At 34.5% G+C, this 15,875-nt stretch overlaps 2 protein-coding genes across 2 annotated transcripts; one reads left to right on the top strand and one right to left on the bottom strand.

Moving 5' to 3' along the window:
• Positions 1-930: 930 nt before the first annotated feature.
• LOC123545381 (uncharacterized) lies at positions 931-4,379 on the top strand. Its single transcript, XM_045331703.2, has 2 exons — positions 931-1,357; positions 2,589-4,379. The coding sequence occupies exons 1-2, from the start codon at positions 1,003-1,005 to the stop codon at positions 3,002-3,004; spliced, it is 771 nt and encodes a 256-aa protein (XP_045187638.2). The 5' UTR covers positions 931-1,002; the 3' UTR covers positions 3,005-4,379.
• A 2,367-nt stretch (positions 4,380-6,746) lies between these two features.
• LOC123545382 (uncharacterized) lies at positions 6,747-14,130 on the bottom strand. The gene is made up of 5 exons (XM_053525152.1): positions 14,112-14,130; positions 13,673-13,869; positions 10,019-10,516; positions 8,976-9,120; positions 6,747-7,205 (listed from the first exon to the last, which is right to left on the bottom strand). Exons 2-5 carry the CDS (start codon positions 13,800-13,802, stop codon positions 6,803-6,805), a joined length of 1,176 nt encoding a protein of 391 aa, XP_053381127.1. The 5' UTR covers positions 13,803-13,869; positions 14,112-14,130; the 3' UTR covers positions 6,747-6,802.
• Between the last annotated feature and the right edge of the window lie 1,745 nt (positions 14,131-15,875).

The raw sequence follows: 15,875 nt of genomic DNA, 5'->3' as shown, positions 1-15,875 counted from the left end.
AGGACTAATGCCAAGATGGAGTTGATTAAAATGGCTGGCATAGTGTGCTCTATATTAACTCCAATTCACGGTCATTATAGTCATCATCATTTCAGTTCAGGGTTTCAGGGTATTCTAGTCCACATTTATCCCACTTACAATTGTATTTCAAGTAAAACCACTAATGAAATGTATGTAAAGAGTGTGTAGGACCTTAAGGTAATCAAGGAACTAGGTATGATGATTATGTAAATAGCTTTAATTGAGTTAATACTGGGAACAACACAAATAGAAGAAGCTGTGTAAGGGACATTTTGGGCGAGCAAAGGCATAATTGTAAACTAATCGCCACAGAGCAACCATATCTGTATACCTGAGGTCATTGAAAAAAGAATTCAGTGAGATTCATCTTAAACAATCAAATACCAATTATCAGACATAAATAACAATATTGACACTTATTGCGGCACATGTAGATAACCCAACAAACATCATGAATGGAAGATTTTATAAAACGACAGTAAGTGACCAATTTCACTTCCGTGTCACTATTTGAAAACTTTGACCCATCTTTCTAATGTTAATACATATAACTGTTAACATAATGATTCTACACTAAATCATTTCTTTTTACAAGCATTGATCGATTTTCCAAATATCACACTTTATATGTCCATTTAATAGTAAATTTTCATACATCCTAACGTCTAATAGGACAATACATTAAGCTATATTTTGTGATATTATAGAAACATGAGCAATTACCCAAAGGAAATACAAAAATACTAAATATTCATATGATGCATATTTCATTTCAATAAATGCAAATTTGGCACCGAGCCTTAACTTCCAGCATCTATTCCTAAGAGACGATTACTCATTATTTTGAATATCGTCATTAGTTGATATTGAAAACCTTGCTAACTGATATCTATGATCAGCTCTAAATGTTAGTTGTAATGCGCAAACATTCACACTGAACAGTTGTACCAATTTACAGAAAGACATTCTGAAGTCACCAAAATGGTTTTTGGGGCCAAGTTTTTCGTTTTATTCTTAATTTCTGGAAGTTGCGCCGAACCAATATGCTCTAAATTTGCTTATGAAGAACAACTTTTAGAGAAGATGGTTCGCACTGAGTTTAATGTTGAGAAGATGGATAAAAACATGAAGGAAACCAGCAATCTTGTCCAGAATTATCTTCAACAGTTACGAGCAAACTGGAGTCAGATATCTAAAGAGTTTCAAGAAAAGAAGGAAGCACTACAGGCAATTATTGATATCAACAAAGCAAAAGTGACAAAGGAGTTGGACAAGATGCAGAAAGAGAGGGAGAAAACAATAGCTGAATATGATGCGAGAATTACGAAATGCGAAGGTACATATTTAGTTATTTTTCACAAAATTCATTCCATCAAAAAACGTATTTAATTAGGCCGGAGTTGAGCTAATTCAAGTTGCTTTTCACATATATCATTTTTATAAGTAAATATAATAAATATATAGAAATCTAGAGAATATTTGTTTGTTTTAGTGTAAGATCGAAATATGTTTCACCTAGTGCCTGGAGCAATGATATAATTTTCTATCTTCTTCCCAGGTAATGCTTTGTAATTGTATCCGCCGTCATCTGCTCTTTCGTATCATTGCGGTCGTTTACAATAAAAATTCACCGACAACAAGGAAATAATTAATGTCTGATGGTGTTATACTTACGTTATGTTGCAAACGCACTCAGGGGCCGTCTTAGATATTTACCGTTTATTTTTCCATATTTCATAAAAACGGCATTCCCTCGAAGTATATACGTTAATTCGCAGGACTGCACTGAGTAAGGGCTAGCTGCTGGAAGAAAAGATATGTAGACTAAAAGGAAAAAAAGTAAATCTAATTTATTTAGCACACTTTCTTATGACAATTAAAATAGCGTCATTCGGGCATACCAGTTTACTTATCTTTCCTGCGACGAATTCTTCTCAGTCAAGGCATTGGATCCAGCCTTCTGTGAAATTTCGAATCAGTGTGTTTACCAACGAAAAAATAAAATACTTTTGGCCTTTTCATTGATTTGAACCAGTAAAAATATCAATTTCATTTCACAAAAACAGCCTGAGTCCAATATTTCACTGAAAAGCATACAAGAAAACACATGTACGTTGTAGCAACCTCAACCCGAAAAGAAAATCATGTATTGCATTTTCTACTTGTTTGAGAATGCGTATTGTTAAAGTCTGTAAGATAAATTGTGGAAACTAAATATATAACCCATGAAATACTGAATAGATGCAAATGCTGATTTAAACTATATTTCAACAGAAAAAATATATTTAAAAATCTACTACATATTTTATAATTAAAAGATGTAAAAATCATACTTTATTATGAGACTGGTCTTTTTGTGGTGTTCGTACATGTGTAATTCCGGAAGCGGTGAAGTTTTTTTGTTGAATATGCGATTTAAAAGGCAAGGACCTCCAGAAAAAAATTAATTCTGATGAATCTAATTCTAAATGATACTATTTTCGCATTTTAATAATTTTGGCTTCCACATCAAAAAATTTAAAACAGCATCATAGCCTATGCCTATACGCTTGTTTCTCTCAATATAGGAGCAGTCTTGACACCAAACATTGCATTTCGAGCAAGGAGTCCGTCTCTTCTAGACCCTGTTGAAAATCAAGTCATTGTGTTTACTAAAGACATTTTCAACATAGGCAACGCATACGATAATTCTACAGGTGTATTTACGGCGCCATTAAATGGCACTTATCTCCTCACCAGTCAGCTTTGTTTACAAAATAGGAAAACAATCACGTTTGGGATTTTTGTTGAAGATGGCATGTATACTGTCGGCACGTTTTGTCAGTATAGAAACGACAATTGTTTCAGCGTTGAGACAACTGTCGTCATGGAAGCGCTGAGGAAGGCAACAGTTAGGAGCTGGTCAGCAACGAGTGGAGAGGTTCTGAAAGAGAACGAATCTCATTTCTGGAGCATGTTTTCGGGTACACTAATTCATAAGTAACAGTGGATACACGAGTCATTCTTCCTCGTTAGATTATGACGATACCAGCTAACGGAAAAAAGATGCAGAACTTTCCATTTAATAAGGGACTACATATTGACCTACAACTTATTTACATGTTTTTTTTATTTATAATTACTTTGTTTGCTATAATTGAACATGTCGTAATTAGATACTTGCAGCTTCTTAATCATTGTTCTAAGAAGCGTTTGTTTGATAAGGCACATGAACACATCGCATATAAATAATAAGGGGCGTTGTCATTTTTCATATTTGTTTAATGCACAGGGTTTACGTTTTACTAATGATTGACTTGTTTGACGCAACGGAGAGACAAGAGGTGTCGGCTCTGGTCGTAGCCGATCTTAGTGTAGCCTTTGTATACAACGATATACTTCTTGATATACTCCAAAGAGTGTGTGGTGTCTGTGACCGGCGGTTAGTTTGGTTGACTCTGTAAATTCAGCGTTATCATCACCACATAAGGTGAAATGTAGTATTCACCAAGGCAGCCGTCTATCCTAGTTTTATAAGAATGTCATTTGATATTAATTCGCCATGCATCTATGTCTAAGGGTTTGCGATTGATCATAGCCTGTTAATACGAAATACCGTACAGCTTATGTTGGACTACTTAAGGATTAAGAATATTTGTAGATGCTACAGATATGCATATTTTGTCTTTAGTTATTTCGCATGACATTTTTTATGTTTTAAAACTAATTATGCCATGCCTTTGAATATATACTTGTAAAAGTAGAGGGGCCTCCTTGGCCGAATGGTTAAGGTCGCTGACTTTGAATCATATGCCCCTCATCGATGTGGGTTCGAGTCTCACTCGGGGCGTTGGATACTTCCTGTGAGGAAGCCATCCAACTGGCTTACGGAAGGTTGGTAGTTTTACCTAGGAGCCCGATCGTGATGAAATAATTCACCGAGGGGCACAAGGGGTCTTCCTCCACCATAAAAGCTAGAAAGTCGCCTTATTACCAGTGATTGTGTCGGTGTAACGTTAAACCCAACATAATGTAAAAGTAGGCGTTTAAACAAATAAAAGAGTTCCAGTTAGACTATTGTAATGTTATATCGCATGGTATAGCAGAGGCGTGTTATACTTTTCCATTCAATAAAAGACAGAAGGAAGTTAAAGTAGTGTAGGTCCTAGACTGAATGTTTGGACAGTCTAAATCCTTAAGACGTTTTATGCATTGTTTTAAGACACAGTTGTTAGGTATTTTGGTTTGCAGAGCTATATCAGCTTTCCTTTTTGTTAATTGGATTTATGGATTCTTTTAATGTAATATGGATACTGGAAATTCTATTTATTTTTTCTGATTAGCCAGATGTATCGTAATGGCATTTATTATGTTTTAAAGCTTGCACTACACCATTGAATATATACTTGTATAAAGATAGGTAATATAAACGTGTCAGTTCATTTCAGGGCGGATTGTGTACCCTTGGTATTCTCTTGTGACGCGTTTTGAATTTGAGCCTATATATACACTCTGTGCAGAATTAACAGGCTAATGTTAGAGACAAATACAGTCAAAGAATAACTTACATTTTACCAGACTTTTAACAAAGGCTTTTAGCTCTCTGATAGAACTTGTCTAAATGACTGTATTAAATATACTTCTTATTAACAAACGCAATATAATCGTGTTTGTATGTCACACGGTTCGCGTAAAATGCATAATACTAGTTTAAAACATCTGTAAAACGGGTACATAGGAATTATATAAGAAAATGCCTCGAATTATCGGAAATTCCGACAGTTAAATATAATATGTAAAACAACATGGGGCCAGTTGTTTTACTAAGAACATGTGCCGTCTTACTACAGTTTACAGGTGGTACAAAACGTTTGATTGTCCAGGTCGCCGTCCTTGCGGGCCGAAGTCAGTTGTCATTTCAGAAAATATCGTAATCACAGAATATGCTCTATTTACCTTGTATATTGGCATCTCAACGGTAACTTTTCTTGATAGATGCCCAGAAAACCGACACGCTACAAACTGCCAAGAATCTGTTGAAAAAATACAAATATTGCAGCAACAAACATTTTTTCAGAGCTCACAACAGGTAGTGAGAATTGTGTTTATTTTTGAGCCCCAAAGTCGCAAAAAGTCAATCTAGGCCAACAGCCTCCAAGGGCGTTTGTTCCGCCAAAGGGTTTTGTGTACTTTTTTCTGTTTTAAAGATCATGTCGTTCAGTTCCAACTCCAATTCTTAAAACTGTTACTGGGACATTTTACAGGAACACTGTATAAGAAAATGTCAAATGAATTTACTAAAGTATGAGAACAGCGACTGATTTACAAGGTATTTGCCTTTTACATGAAAAGCTGCGGTCCACAAGAGCAAAGCAATCCAATTTGAGTCCTTGTGGCTTATTTTTATTCAAAAGACTGTAAAAGTATTGGCTGGGAGACGTTTTAACAACAAAAATGTTCTTGGTTCCGCCATTTTTCAATGTCTCCGGAGTATACCTGTTGAAAATTAGAGATTGGATAACTTTAAAGGGAAATACACTCATACACACAGAACGAGAGATATAGGACTTGTCTGAAAAACTTTCCAATTGCCACTCGTACATATCTGACACTGCGTACATGTTAAGCATGTGGAAATAACACATTCTTGCAAATGTACATGTGGAGATATTGTATAAATGTGTTACAAATTTAAATCTTTATAAATAAGAACATTGCGACATCACCAAGCGAAGTTTGCAGAGCAGATGACTTTGAACTTACCGCTCGATTCTAATTGTTCTTTTACGACCATTTCATTTATTTCATTTTTGTTGATAGCCAAATAAGATACAGTTTCTTAAAATCAAAGCTAACTTGATGTCTGTATATTTCGATTTTTAACGACATACATTCAAGGAATCCAGAGCGTTGCTTTTGTCGGAAGAAGTTCTGGTGGTAGCTGGCGTATGAATAGAGGTTATCGGGTGACGAGCGGAGGTACTTGGCGGAGGAACATATTTAGTTGATAGTAGGACAAAAGTACTTGGCGGTGGATTATGGTACTTGGCGGACAACAGAGGTGCCCTGTGGGAATGCTGCGATACTTGGCACACAAACAGATGTACTCGACAAGCTGCAGTAATTGGTGGACACAAAATTTGGCGATGTACGAACATAGGTACTCGGCGGGAACACTGCAGTACTTGGCAGACGAACAGAGATACTTGTCGGACAAACAAAGGTACTCTGAGTTTATCATCAATATATCTTAAAAAAGTTTACATTTGGATGGTTCAATGTTGGGACAGAACACATGATTTGCTCTGGAATGAAACATAATTTAAGACGATACATCTCTAAATGTTGTTAATCTGATTTTGGTCAAGTAATGGATTTGTAGGAAATTTTGATGTCATTTACACTTGTTTTCACAGAGCGCTTTATACAGGCAGGATTTTCAAAATCTTATTTTCTGTTATCTTGGTTACCCAGCCAAGATAGGTGTTATGTTTACCTCTACTAAAAGTGAAAGATGACATAAAATAATGCTTTAAAGAGACTGACCATCAGTAACGATGTTTTTAAATCTTACTTAAGTGTCGTTAAAGAAATAAGCATTGACATAATTGAATTTCTGATTTGAAAAGAACAGTTAAATTAAATTTAGGCCTTTTTATATCAAAAGAATTTCAAGATAGTAATTATCTTCGAAACATATAAATCGAAAGTTTGTACAAAACACTTTTAGCAAAACGAAAACTATATGATGATAAGTGCTACGTATATTTTCTGAACTGAGCATGGAAAAACATTTTGACAATCAATGGAATAGTCTTATCAATATAAATGTTAGAAACAAATAGCGCTTCAAAAACCAGAACAGCCAAACAAGTATATTCTGCGAAATACTAAGCATTTTGTGTGCGCTCTCTTTACTTTTGTTGATTAAATGAAAGCGGAGATTGCATGTCTCCATCAGGTTTTGATTATTGACATTTTGCCTGTTGTCCGAGTCCATCACGCATTGCTCCGCGTCATGTGTATCCGTATCGCTTGAAAGTTTATCGGATTCCTGAGGACTCCTAGTGTTGTTCGATTGCTCTTCTGTGAAGAGTTCTTCCTTGTCCATTTCTGTCTTCCCAGGAATTACATTTGTCTTTTTGTCTTCTTGATTTACATTTACTCCTTTGATTTCTGGTGGTGGTTCTTTGCTAATGTTTTCTCTGTAACACAAATATTGCTATATTAATAACAAAAATAGACCAATCTACTGACTAAGAAATCTTTTGAAAGAAGCCATGTGTGCTCGATATAAAACATAAAAACTATTATCCTAACTTTTTATTGTAAATAAGGTATAAAATCTGTTAGCGTTAGATATGTTTAACAGCGTGCGTTCATTTATGTAACATGCTATTAATGTCTAAGAAAAATATATATTGCGGCACAGACGGGACATTGAAAATATATTTACTACTGCATATGTAGGCGATATCTCCTTTTTATCTACGCACATTAGGATACAGCACACTAGACAGTTGTTCTTCTTTATTCTATATAAAATTGACATATTTTCAATGGCTGCATCACACATCAGGACCCATTTTAAATATATGTAACTTAATTTTCTTGAAGAATTTTGTCAATGCTGAATGAAAATCAAACGAAAAATGGGGATTATGCTTGATGCAAGAAAAATATTTTCAGTCAAACAAACAAACTGCAAAATCAGTTAAAATATGAGACCCCAAATTTTAGTGGTGGTGTATGATCTAAGTGTGCTTGACAAATTTTGTCACGTTATTATTTCATAATGAAAATGCTACCTACATAGAACTGTCATGTGATTTCAGCAAAAAAATGCAAAGAAAGTAAGGGAAATAGCTCTACAGAGAAAACCAACTGAGGACTATTTGAATCCGCCATTATTCGACTAGCATTTTTTCGCGCCATTTTCCTATTTAGTGTCTGTATGCAGTAAGTCACAACTACAACATGTGCACATACGCGTTAGCTCAGCTAATAATCAGACGGAAATTATATTCTAAATATAGATTCTTTTTAGCTATATTGTTGATATGTCTCATTATAACTTTGAGACCGCACTGTTAATAACAATAGACTGTAATAAGAGGACGTACTTGGTGAAAGAACCATACTTGCGTAATCAGTGATTTCCAACCACCACAGCCGCACTTGAAATCATTGAAACCTCATACAATGATTGTTTTAAGATTTTTGTAATTCTTCCTGTTATCACTTTTTCAATATTATATAATTTGTATTAGTAGAACACATTAGTAGTCCCCACATCCACCCTTTCTGTGCCTCTCCCAATTACACTTTTTCACGTGCGCACTAGTATGCACGCACGTACATACACGCCACAACTAAAGTTCACACTTCCCCACTTTCTTATGCTATTTCAATCTTGGCATTCCAACCTAAACCCCGATTATGTTATTCCATACCATTCTTTATATTCAACATACACAACCTTTCTACACCTCCACGTCGTCCATTATATCTCAACAAAGAAAGACTGCAACATTTTACAATATGAAGAGCAACATACTCGTACAGTAAGTTACAGGGGTGGACTTTTTTCTCAAGAACCTTGCACAGCAGCAGCTACAAAATCGCCAAAGAAAGATCAAATAAAACCTAGAAAGATCAAATAAAACCTATCATATTATAGTCCTTGTGACAGAAAAAAAAAAGATACAGGTCACAAGAGGGAATATAAGGTCTTACCCATTCTCAGTTTTAACCAAGATTTACATCCGCGGGTGACCGCTGATACCCAAACGTTTTACAGCATTTTATATTTTATTCAATGCTTTAGACAATGTTGTCCCATAAAACTTATGAAAAAGGGCCATACAAATGAAAAAATAATTCACAGGACTAATGCACGCGGCAGCTATAGTCTTTACAATCACATGCAAAAAAAAACACTATTTTCTGTGCCTGTTCTGTTCAAACGTACTTACACTATAGTGAGAAGATGGGTATAGTAACGTTCAATTTTAGCAACCGCTTCATTCTTTTTGACTACAAGATTGTCTGTAAAATGTGGCTTTTCTGCTGCGACGTCCACTTTCTTTAGAACTTTGCTGTCAAACCCTTTGACGTTTTCTGTAACAATCCGAAACTTTCAATTATAATGTGATGATATCCATTGTAAATCGTAAAGGGCCAATATATTTCAACGTATAAAATCCGAAACTTAGACATTTAAATGCTAGAAAAATTCGTTTCGATATCGTATCTTTAAATATGCACAGAGTGCAAAGAAACTTTGCAATAATCTTCACTTCAGACTGCAGCTAATGCTGGCTTAACAAAATTTCAGCAGTATGAATTTGCTATAGACCAAGTTATGGCAGATTGAATGTTTGTCGCTCTTAAGATTCAGTTTCTGAGACTTTAAATTTTGATTAATACAAATTAAATAGTAACTTAGGAAGTTTAGGACTTTCTTTAAGAAGTAATTGGTAATATAAGAATAAACAGATGTTCACTTTATGGCTGGAAGCATCGTTGGCTTGCCGATACTTTTATGTATATTTCAATGTATACATTTATGATACATTTAAAGTCTATTTTTAAACGCATGATGCGCGTCACGTTAGTTCAAAATCTTTTCATTGGGTAACAAGATAATAACAATAACAATAACAATAATAACAATAATGCTAATAATGGTAATAATTAGATAACTCAGTGTGTGCTGTTAACCGGTCTATAGTTTGACACTACATTTTTCTTGGCTAAAATCAAAAGTTGAAAAAAGATAACCAACTTCTGATATTTTGTAATAAATCATTTATTGAATGGCTCCGCCAACTGTTGACCATCTGTCCTTCAGACCTAGGGCAATAGTTTGACTACTGACCGGCAAACTATTTAGTAAGTGTATACTAGTACGGCGTCGCTGTTACTTCATAGCAACGCATGGCAAGTATTTTGAAAAGGCAAAACCAGTCTTAGCAGATTTGTAATAAAGAAAAGTCGTGAAAATGTTAATAGTTACCAGGAACAAAAGGTGCAGGTGACGGTCCAGTATTCTCAGCAGTCTTTCTGTATGGGACAGGAAACATAGGTGATGGATGAGAATGTCGTTTCTCACCTTCCGTGGCTGGTGATATCTTGTTCAAGTTTGGCCATGTAGCTGCAATGTGCTGAGTACTGCTTTTCGGTGATTTGGGAATTGGTACGGTATTAGTCTTTCCGTAAGGACTTTCCGAATTCATTTGCCATTCCCTATTCACGGAGATGGCTTCAAAACTAGGTTTTCGGTATGGCGTGGCAGTTTTGAATTTGCGGACATTGAAAGAAGTTTCTTTAAAATCAGCCATTTTACGTCTCTTGTTTGGGGACACATTAGTCACTGCGTCTGTACTTGGCGATTTCTGTATGTTGACAGCGGCAAACGGCTTGCAGTAAGGAATTGGATTGTAAACACGTGAAGTCATATGCCTGTCTTTATCAGCAGAATTCCTTGAAGATATCTCGTTAGCCTGGTCTTTTTCTGCAAGTAAATCATTTGATTATCCTTTTCCGTTATAATGTTTGCCCTTGCTTTATCTTTAAATATCCGACAATACCATTCATACAATGCATCTTTCAGAAGAACTCTAAGTGTGATTATAGGAACATTTTGAATTGTAAGATACCTTGATTGGCTAGAGTGTATTGACGAAAATTATTTTTCCACAGGCGAAAACATATATTACATATTCCATCGACGCATGCCCTGTTCACATGAAAAAATATGTATAGTATTCCGGATTAAAGTTTGCGTAGGTGCAAATAAGTATAAAGTGATGGATTATAGGTGTAAATAAATATACTCAAATCATGTGACTTTTGAATTTTGTAAGTGATCGATTATTTAGACATTTTTCATTAATAAACCCTTATATTGGTATCAATGATATCTTACATTTTTCAATAAGGGAAACAAAAAAAAATAATATAATATTTTTGCTTACAAGTTTTTCAATTTTCACATTTTTCCTTTGTAAATTTCTCTTTTTTAATCTAATGCATTAAAAACCAATTCCAAAATAAATTTCAAAAAAGATTTGGCGGTATGTATTTTCATGTTGGTTCAAATGGCAAAGAGCTACATTTTACAGCTACTCGCCCACAGCTGGAGTGAAGAATTTGTAGTATGTTCATTTCCACCAAACTTTCCATGGAATGTACACATGACACTGGAAATGATGAAGTGAGTGAGAACAAGTGTTAGACACTGGTAAAAATGGAAAAAGAATGTTGATTTTCTCCATGATTTCGAGAGTGTTTACTCTTTCCTGTACCATAATTTGGTTAGTTTACTATGAGGGGAAAGAGAAACTGCCCTAAAAAGTGTTATCAAAGATTGCGTAGCGCAAGAAATATACTCTTGGGTTATTTAACATTGTTCTGTACTCAGCTGAGAAAACCATATTGGACGAGCCGCTATGCGAGTCCAATATGGTTTTCTCAGCTGGGTACGAGTCCAAATATATCTCGTATTGTACAGTACAATGTAAAATAACCTTTTTATTATATATCTATTTTATCTAAGTTTAAATTAAAAATGTTTCACTGAATATTGTATTCCTGCCTTTTCTGTATTTTCCCAGCTTGGTATGAGTGCAAATATATATTATACAGAACAATGTTAGGCCTTAAATAACCTTTTTATTCTATATTTATTTCACTTCATACGTAATATGTATACGTAATTCATTGAATGTTGATTTTCTGCCTATCAGTATTAAATAAATTATATGGTGCAGCCTCCCTCCAACAGCCATTTGGCGATTCGGGTGGTTATAATACTTGGCTAAGATATTATGCCAACAAACATTGTCAGCAAGTTTGGTGAAGATCGGATAAAAACTGTTCGACTTAAGAGAGCGGACAAGGCTAAATTCCCCGTTTTTTTTTAGTAATTCATTGACTGGTACAATTTTGCTGGTGATCAAAATTGGCAGAGATGTTATGCCCACAAACATTGTCAGCAAGTTTGGTGAAGATCCGATGAAAACTGAATTAGAGAGCGGACATGTTTTGGATGCCGACCGCCCGTCCGTTGCCATTCATAATCTTCTCCATTTTGTTTTTTAACTGTTAAATAAAAACTTCTGAGGTAGCTATTCAGACAGTAAGGGCTGATCTCTTCCAATTTCTTAGTTTCGTCCGGAACGGCTTCATTTAGCCACTTTTCAAATGTTCCAACATCTGATGATGTTTTTTTTTAATTACTGTATTTTTAGGTTTTTGATTATTAACGAACGTGTTAATATCTAAATCAGATAGCATTGTCATCACTTGAATCGTTTTTGTGTGTTGTAAACAAACAAAAAACGACAATTAAATCCTGATTTCAAGACGCATAATCAAACTCTGTACATAGAGCGCCTACTTCATCCGATATATATTCGGTACATTTTCACGCGTTTCGGGCTTTATCATATGTTTAACATGGGACTGTGGAACCATCCAAATACAGAAAATACAGGATTTTTTGTACGCGAGTGCGTCCAAATACAGAAAATACAGGATATTTTGTACGCACGTGCGTCCAAATACCGTAATATATTGTACGGTCACGTGTTGCAAATGAACGTTCGCGATTGGATAGATAAAATAAATATAGTATACGCAAATTTTGCGCAGCGTGAATTCTGATTCAAAAGATGAAAGATTTGCTTTCGAGCGCGCAGACGCGAATCTGCTACATTTATTTAGTGACATTCAAACGTAGGTTTTTCAGCAGTCTTAGGCATATTGTTTTAAATTTTCAATTCTGGTTTTATTTGTTGGTGAGTTGATGAAAAATATTTCACGATATCCTAGCTATGTATTTTTGTTTCGTAGAACAATAAAAAAAATCATGGGCAAAAATACCAAAGATGGAAATGTACCTAGTGACATAATAAAACAATCAATGAAATTAAAAAAAGAAGATTTCCTACCATCCCTGGTGGCTTTTTGAAATATGTATAACATATATGAGCCGTGCCATGGGAAAACCAACACAGTGGCTTGGCGACCAGCATGGATCCAGACCAGCCTGCGCATCCGCGCAGTCTGGTCAGGATCCATGCTGTTCACTTTCAAAGACTATTGTAATTAGCGAAACCATTAGCGAACAGCATGGATCCTGACCAGACTGCGCGGATGCGCAGGCTAGTCTGGATCTATACTGGTCGCAAACCCACTATGTTGGTTTTCTCATGGCACGGCTCATATGGTTAATGCAAAATAAAATCTCTTTTTAGTGAATCAGACTGTATATACATATAGTTCCAGAAAAAGAAAAGCTTCATAAATAGCAATGCATCGTAACATTACAACCGTAATTGAATTGCAGCTAGAGAAACTCGAAACAAGAATACAGTTATACCTTGAATTAATTTTCCAGCATTCTGAGAAAGACATTATTAGGATGATAATTTTCTTTCAAAACTGTTCAGAATTGCATTTTCAGTCAGCACGGTCACAACATGTATATACATAATTTACAAGACATTACCTTACTATAGTACCATATTCCTGGTTAAAGGACTGGAAATGGAGGCACTAATTTACGGGAACGATATTGTAGGAGTAATTAAAATCAAAATATTCTTCAGTTCTGTGGTGGAGTTATGGCAACGGTTCAGTATACCTTTGATATGAAGTCACATACCATTCTTGAGACTCTGTATTTCAGCGTTGCCTGGTACCCACATGGAGGTAAATCTTACGGGGACGAACACGGGGAAGTTCTCGTCAGCTGTAAATCCAATACGTGTTTTCGCCTTAAATTCTCCCGCCATTTTTCCTTGATTTACACGTGCATTAGCCAGTATTTTATTTAGCGTGGTTGCTGAATGGTATTCCCATCTAAAAAGCATGATTGATGAAAACAGTTATAAACGGAAGTTATGAAAATAAGAATGTTGACTAGATCGATAATTTTAACGCAAATGATGTAATCATGTAGTGAATAAATACTCGCGAAAATTATCTGAAGCTGCTCATAGCAGGTTATTTAGTTTAAACAGTATTTATTTCACTCAAGTAATTAACAAATAAGAAAAATCAACAACAACACGTGTAGCGTTTGTTCATAGATAATTATTAACTTCCAACGTTTCGGCGTTAAGCCTTCCTCAGGGAAGAATAACAATAAAAACAACGGACGTGACGTCGTTAAACAACGTCGCGTAAAAAGGCGGTAAAATGTATTTTTTCACTCAAGTAAATATAACATAAACAGCATTGTAACAATTACTGTTAGGATTAGGAAAAAAATACAAGGTAACGTATCTGAATCCTTTTCCTAAGCATTTTGTGTACATACAATTAGATTTTGATTTTTATGACAGGATGCAACAACATATATCACCGTTGAATGGTCAAAACAATGTGTAAAGTTAGAAGAAAATAAAAAATTAAAGGGAAAACATGAGAATTTCTTCAACTGTCTAATTTAGACGGATGAAAACAATACGACACAGAAAAAAATGAAGGAAATATATATATAATGGGTTATTTTTAATCATATCTCCTGTCGGTGTTGCTTTTAGATTTATTGTTTCTAAATTAATTTTGCTTTAAAAGCTCCTGATAATGAGCAAGCTTAAAACATGATTATATATCATGTTAGTGGAATAAAAAAAACACCTATTCATTATAAACCCGCGCAAATATTTTGCTTCTATAAATTTCCGTATATATATATATAAGTATTAAAAATAGTCAAAACTTGTATTAAAAAAATTGCGACGTACGTTTGCTGTTTCAGTTGTTTTCGTTCCTGCTAGAGACACACTGCTGACGTCGTCGCTATGAGAGATAATAGACGTCGGTAAACAAATCAGTATGACGCATTGTGACGTAATTATATGCTTGCTTCAGCGGTCACAAAATCCAGAGATATAGTCGAACTTGTTGTTGAATTAGAATAACTTTCATTTAGACGAGAGGGTAGATGACTTATTGCAGCGTTTTATTTTATTTTTTCAGTAGCCCATTTTAGTCAGTTTTGTACTGAGAGGTTTTCTTATTTATTTACCATTTATAGCTTTTTTCTTTTTTAAAATATGTGTGGTAAGTCCGTTTGTTTGTTTGTTTGTTTTGCTTTTTCTGTTTTGTTTTGTTTTCTTTCTTTTTTACAGAAGGCCACATTGAAACGTAAAATTTGTAATACGTTTAAGAACAGTTATATGTCTGTACATGTTACCCTCTTTCAATAAAGTTATCATCATCATCATCATCATCAAAATTATTATTAATATTATTATTATTATTACCAGTCAAAAGTAATAATTATATTTGGAACAATCAACGCAATCGTCCAGATGAAATAAGTATTATAATTTCCATACCTCATGTTTTTATTTCGATGTAAATGAGATGTGGATCCAAAATTTGTAGTCCTATTTGGCGCCATATAACCTATACTGTGTTGGTGCGCCGTAAAACCCAAATAAATAAATTAATTAATTAAAGTTATACATAAACATAATTCCCAAGTTAAAAATTCAAAACATTTATATTTTTGTGACTTTTTAAAAATGGTAAAACTAGTAAAAATATTAGATGGTGTCATATTTTCATTGAAATTTCTTTGTGACATTAACATGGTAATTGTCTAAACGTGTGTTTTTGTAACGTTTATGATATTAGCTGCGTAAAAAGATTTATTAAATGTAGACGTTTGTGAAATTAGGCAGGTTCAGGTTTTTTTATACGTTATAATTCTTAGTATCTATAAATTCGATTAATTTGTTTTTTTAGCCGGGGGGTGTATTCATTGAGCCGGTTGTAATTGTTAATAATGTTTCGTATCCGGCATTGACTCAGTGCTGAAAAAGCAATTAAGCCTTACCAACTTTAAAAGTATA

The sequence above is a fragment of the Mercenaria mercenaria genome, chromosome 1, assembly GCF_021730395.1.
Source record: "Mercenaria mercenaria strain notata chromosome 1, MADL_Memer_1, whole genome shotgun sequence".
Classification (NCBI taxonomy): domain Eukaryota; kingdom Metazoa; phylum Mollusca; class Bivalvia; order Venerida; family Veneridae; genus Mercenaria; species Mercenaria mercenaria.
Note: the sequence above shows the minus strand (reverse complement) of the source record. Positions and strands in the feature narration are given on the sequence as shown.

What these genes read in the sequence shown, in the direction of transcription:
- LOC123545382 (XM_053525152.1), bottom strand. Translation starts at nt 13,802, where the DNA reads ATGGCGGGAGAATTTAAGGCGAAAACACGTATTGGATTTACAGCTGAC. An exon ending in ACCTGCACCTTTTGTTCCTG is followed by an intron (nt 9,121 to 10,018) that starts GTAACTATTAAC and finishes GGATTGTTACAG; the next exon opens with AAAACGTCAAAGGGTTTGAC. An exon ending in ACCCATCTTCTCACTATAGT is followed by an intron (nt 7,206 to 8,975) that starts GTAAGTACGTTT and finishes TTTGTGTTACAG; the next exon opens with AGAAAACATTAGCAAAGAAC.
- LOC123545381 (XM_045331703.2), top strand. Translation starts at nt 1,003, where the DNA reads ATGGTTTTTGGGGCCAAGTTTTTCGTTTTATTCTTAATTTCTGGAAGT. An exon ending in GAGAATTACGAAATGCGAAG is followed by an intron (nt 1,358 to 2,588) that starts GTACATATTTAG and finishes CTCTCAATATAG; the next exon opens with GAGCAGTCTTGACACCAAAC.